The following is a 4,911-nucleotide window of genomic DNA, read 5'->3' as shown; positions in this document are numbered from 1 at the left end:
CTGTCCTCAACTCCTCCCAGTTCGCGAAACAAGTAGCTAACATCGAAATCCTGGACGACGAAGTCATGGTGTCATTTGACGTGGTGTCCCTCTTCACAGCTATCCCAGTGAATAAAGCTTGCGATTATATCCGCAATAAACTGAACTGTGACAACACACTACAGACCAGAACAAACCTCTCTACCGACGACATCATCTCTCTCCTTGACTTCACTCTTTCAAACAACTATTTTGTCTACAATAATCGCACATATAAGCAGATTCATGGTTGTGCCATGGGCAGCCCTGTTAGCCCTATCGTCGCTAACCTCTGTATGGAAGTGATAGAAGAGTCAGCCATCAGCTCCGCCACTGTTCCGCCAAGGATTTGGAAACGATACGTTGACGACAGCTTTGTTGTCATCAAGAAAGCTGCTGTCCATTCCTTCCACGACACCTTAAACGCTGTCGACCCTAAGATCACATTTACCATTGAAGAAGAGAACAATGGACAAATTGCCTTCCTTGACACCTTAGTGTCAAGAAAAAATGGTGTTGCTGTCATTGACGTTTATCGAAAACCAACCCACACTGATAGATATCTAGACTTCTCCTCACATCATGAGAGAAAACACAAAATCAGCACGGCCTCTACCTTGTTATTCCGTGCGTCTAATCTCCCAAGCACTAACGAAGGAAAATCACGCGAGACCAACTATGTCACAGATGCACTAAAAGCCAATGGCTACCCGTCCTCAGTCATCTCTTATATTTCCAAAAATAGAAAGAAGCCACCATCACCAACTGTACCATCACCAGAAGAATTGGTAGCAATGTTCTTTAGTTGGGTTGACCCACAGAATACACCCCATGGATTTGCGTGCCTTCCATATATTAGCGGCTTGACAGAGCCCCTCATGAGATTATTACGCAAACATCAAATTCGAGTCGTCACCAAACCACTTAAAACCCTTCAGCAAGAATTCCCATCCCCAAAAACAAGACAGCCCTTGGACCAACAATGCAATGTTGTTTACAAATTCCGTGCTCGGACTGTCCATGGAGTTACATTGGCGAAACTGGAAGATCCTTTTTAACGCGGAAAAAAGAACATCAAAGAAACCTAAAAAATTTCGCGAAAGGGTCAAACATTGCCAGCCATGCATGGAAGAATGACCACTCTATTGACTTTAATAATGCATGCGTGATTGACAAAGGCAACTACCGTGTTAGAAAAACCTTGGAATCCTGGCATACCGCTAAAACTGTTAACGCGGACAATAATTCTAAACCGTTACCGAGACAATACTCTATTTTATTGTAATTTTTTCTAGATCATTCTTATTCATATTTTAGTTCTCACCCTCATCGAATTTTTACACCCCTTTCCGTATATATTTTAATTCGTGCTTTTTATATTTTCATTCGTTAAAGGCTATAGATAGATAGCCGAAAGCTTATAATTTTTAACCAAATTTTTAACCAGAGAACGTCTTTCAGATTCACAACATGTCTCATCCTGGTTACGGTGCAATTTTTAAAGATATATTACTTGTTGACTGTAGTCTGGGAATTGCCAATGTTTACAAAATTCTGTCGCTTATAAAACTCGATCCTTTCAAGATACAGGTTTCAAACATCTATAACTGAAATCGCTTAATTGTCTAGTTTTCAATGATACCACATTCAAGGTTGTGCCATATACGAAACCGTGTTAAATCTCTTTTTAAGGAGACAGCTATATTTAACATACGTGCTTTGCAAATTCACTTGAATCCGATAACACGGGTTCAAAAATTTTTATCGGACGCTTGATTCAAGTTTTCCTTTCATGTTTGGTACTGTTGTAGAGCTCTATCTGCCTACTCTATCACCGTATCAGAATTAAGTCAACATCTTTTAATCCCGCAACGGAAATCGAGAATGCGTTTATAAAGTCAGAGAGATCGTACTTATCGACTATAGTCTTCCATTTGCCATTCTGTACAAAATCCTGTAGGTTACATAACTTGTTCCTTCCAAGATACAGGTTTCAAAACATAAGTCATTGTAATCGGTTAACTCTGTATTCAACAAGTCACGTTCGTCCACAAAATGTACATATACGATTGTCTCTCAACATCCTCCGCCATTTTTGTTTGATGGTAAATCGTGAACAACGCGAATCATTGCGTGGGAATTCGCTCAGCTGTCAACATTGGTAAAAATGAGGACATGTGATTGGCTATCAGTTAACCCTCGTGGGAATACCGGATCTCGCAGGAGATCTAAAAATAACGTAAGAGGGATTACGATGGGAATAGGGCCAGTATGAGGGATTACTTCTCTTACCTCATAATCTCTTGTTAGAAGTGATTATCATTCAGTTACAGATAAATTTAAATTCAAAAATACAACTGTACGGAGTGGGAACTAACGAAATTGATTGACATAGAACGACAAGAATATCCTAATAATAGAGATAAAGTTTCTCACTGCCAACTTTTTCATTTACGGCTCTTTGTAAGGTGGGTTAAGAGAGTCCAGGAAGAGTCCAGAGGGAGTGGTCCACTAGTAAGCATTAGCGCTCACGAGTTTTCCTATCTTACCTTCCTCCCGAAAAAGCATTGCCGTTAGCCGCGCCAAACGTGGAACAAGCGACAAGGACAGGAATGATCCAGGCCATTACTCCGTATAATCGATTGGCAAGTGTCTATTCGTGACAGAAAAAATGATACCTTTGAATGAATTATTTAGTTGTTTGGTGATCGTAATGAAATAGTCTCCCGTAGTTTCCGTCAGCGCAAATTTTGAAGCGATTAGGACTTCTCGAAATAACACCATTGCATATTTATGGCAGTGTTTTCTCTAGTTCATTCATTGCCTCAAGGGCGTTTTCCGAAAGCACAAAAATAGTTCCCTTGAAACTCCCGAAAACTGATTATTAAACTGAAGGGACATGAGTCAGCGTAATTATTTTTGTAAGTGCCTTTGTTTACAATGAAAAGTTCACTTGGCTATCAAGCCAGTTCACAGAGGTCCCACCACAATAATCTGAAAGAAATATGTTCAAACTTAACATAACATGATCAACCAACTGACAGGAGACTGTTTGCAAAGTGTGGCAATTTACCACAATTGCTTGTAATCTCGCAATCCGATTGGCTAATTTGTCGTTGTCGATAAGAGTCTACACAACGCTATATCCGTCATGCTCGCCTCAATTTGTCACGCAATGTAATAACCAATAAGGAATGCCCATTTTGGGAAATAAAGCAATCCTATTGCGAGAAAGTTATAGACAACGCTTTCTCTTTCTTTGTGTCATGATTTTGGTCACGCTCTGAAATAAATACTTTCTTTGGCGTTGAATATTGTGGTAAAAAACAAATTGAAAGTGGTTCAGCGTTGTCTGTACTCTTATCGACAACGATATTCGTCATCGCAGTGGTTAAAATTTGTTGTCACAACATTTTGACCACTGTGATGACGTAGTTAAATGCAAGCTCACGTGCAGATCCAACACCCTTAACACTGGAGTATCAGGGCGCTACTGCGTTTGCACACATTGCTTGTGCTCATGCATGCATCCCTAGTGGTCAGCAGCCTTAACCAATCAGATGTTGGATATAACCGCATCTAGCGCCCGTTTCTCGAAAGTGCCGAAACTATTCGGGTGTCACCATTCCGTTTGTCTCTTCACTGAGAAGGGAAACGTTCCGAGGATTCGATTTTCATAATCATTATGCTCTTTGCTATCTTGAAAGCACACGAACACTAGCTTCTTAAAACAAAGGGATGGCAGGTTCTGGCTGAAATGACTTTTCCGACCTTAAAAGTTATCGCCTTGACTTTTGAAAAATGGGTTCCCTTGAACTTATCACAGCAACTGCATCGGTGTTTAGAATTTCCTGGGTCGTTAATACTGTGACATACCCAATATTAACCAACAAATAGCACACTGTTACCACTGGAATACCGAGCCAAATGCTGAAGGGAAGGTTTCTAAAATCAAATGATAGCATTTTAGCTTTCAAAACAAATTGATTCAGCACAAATCAGAGCGGTTTTCAGATGGTTGGTGCCGTAAAACAGAGACTACTGTAACCCCAGTTCCAATCGAAAGCGAAGAACCAATCCGAATTCAAAGCAATCACTAAAGCGCGGGAACTCATAGAATGCGCCGAATAAGTCACAGTTGATCTTGCTTCTCATCGGTTAAAAAAAGTGGGCCGAGAATTCTAAACCAATCACCAATAATAGCACTGTTTACTTTAAAACCTCCATAGAAAATCGCTTCATAGAGCGAGTTTCAATCGAGTGTCGTAAAACCAAAACCAAAGTAATTACTTTGGCCAATCAAAAAGGACGGAGACAATCCAGTAAACCACTCAAAATTTGAAGTAATGACACGTAGCCGACACAAAGGACGGGAAAATGTGCACGCACAAGCCACGATTGGTTTTGGTTTCACTTTTGATTGGTTGACAAAATGGCGCAAGAACTTTGAACCAATCACTGAGTGAAGTACTTATAAACCACGCAATTCACTAATTAAATTCCACACTCAATTGAAAACCGTTCTAAGGACCTGTGACAAGAAACGTACACATCTTCGATAAATTTGAGTCACAGAGTTTTTGCAGACGACGAAACCACGAAACGAAACCAGGCATTTTCAGCCAATGGTATTCCTCAAATAATCAGTCATTATCATTTAGAATGAGAGTAATCCCTTGTAACAGTCGAAAATTGCTAACAAGGTGTCTTTAAATGACTTGATCTCTGGGGATCAAGACCTTTCCCTAATTTGGGAATTGAACGTTACTGGTAATGGACTTCTGGACCAATGAACTCAATCCTCACGCTTACCATAGGCGCGATGGTGCTGGACTTAGCTGGACAATTTAAGCAATTATGGCTTATAGACAACTGAAAAATCCAGGTGGCTTC

At 40.3% G+C, this 4,911-nt stretch overlaps 2 protein-coding genes across 5 annotated transcripts in view; one reads left to right on the top strand and one right to left on the bottom strand.

Moving 5' to 3' along the window:
- Window positions 1-65: 65 nt before the first annotated feature.
- Window positions 66-1,076, top strand: LOC138035157 (uncharacterized). Its single transcript, XM_068881986.1, has one exon. The coding sequence runs from the start codon at window positions 66-68 to the stop codon at window positions 1,074-1,076; it is 1,011 nt and encodes a 336-aa protein (XP_068738087.1).
- A 1,497-nt stretch (window positions 1,077-2,573) lies between these two features.
- The window catches only part of LOC138035155 (b(0,+)-type amino acid transporter 1-like), a 9,000-nt gene continuing 6,662 nt past the window's right edge, over window positions 2,574-4,911 (bottom strand). For 2 of the 4 annotated variants that reach the window (XM_068881982.1, XM_068881984.1), the window contains one exon: window positions 2,682-3,963. In XM_068881982.1, the coding sequence (XP_068738083.1) occupies window positions 3,798-3,963 (166 nt within the window). In that variant the 3' untranslated portion in view covers window positions 2,682-3,797. The other 2 variants (XM_068881983.1, XM_068881985.1) reach the window with 2 other exon arrangements.

The sequence above is a fragment of the Montipora capricornis genome, unplaced genomic scaffold (assembly GCF_036669925.1).
Source record: "Montipora capricornis isolate CH-2021 unplaced genomic scaffold, ASM3666992v2 scaffold_272, whole genome shotgun sequence".
In the NCBI taxonomy this organism is placed as follows: Eukaryota; Metazoa; Cnidaria; class Anthozoa; order Scleractinia; family Acroporidae; genus Montipora; species Montipora capricornis.
The sequence above is the reverse complement of the archived record's forward strand: the minus strand, read 5'-3'. Positions and strand labels throughout refer to the sequence as shown.

What these genes read in the sequence shown, in the direction of transcription:
- LOC138035157 (XM_068881986.1), top strand. Translation starts at nt 66, where the DNA reads ATGGTGTCATTTGACGTGGTGTCCCTCTTCACAGCTATCCCAGTGAAT.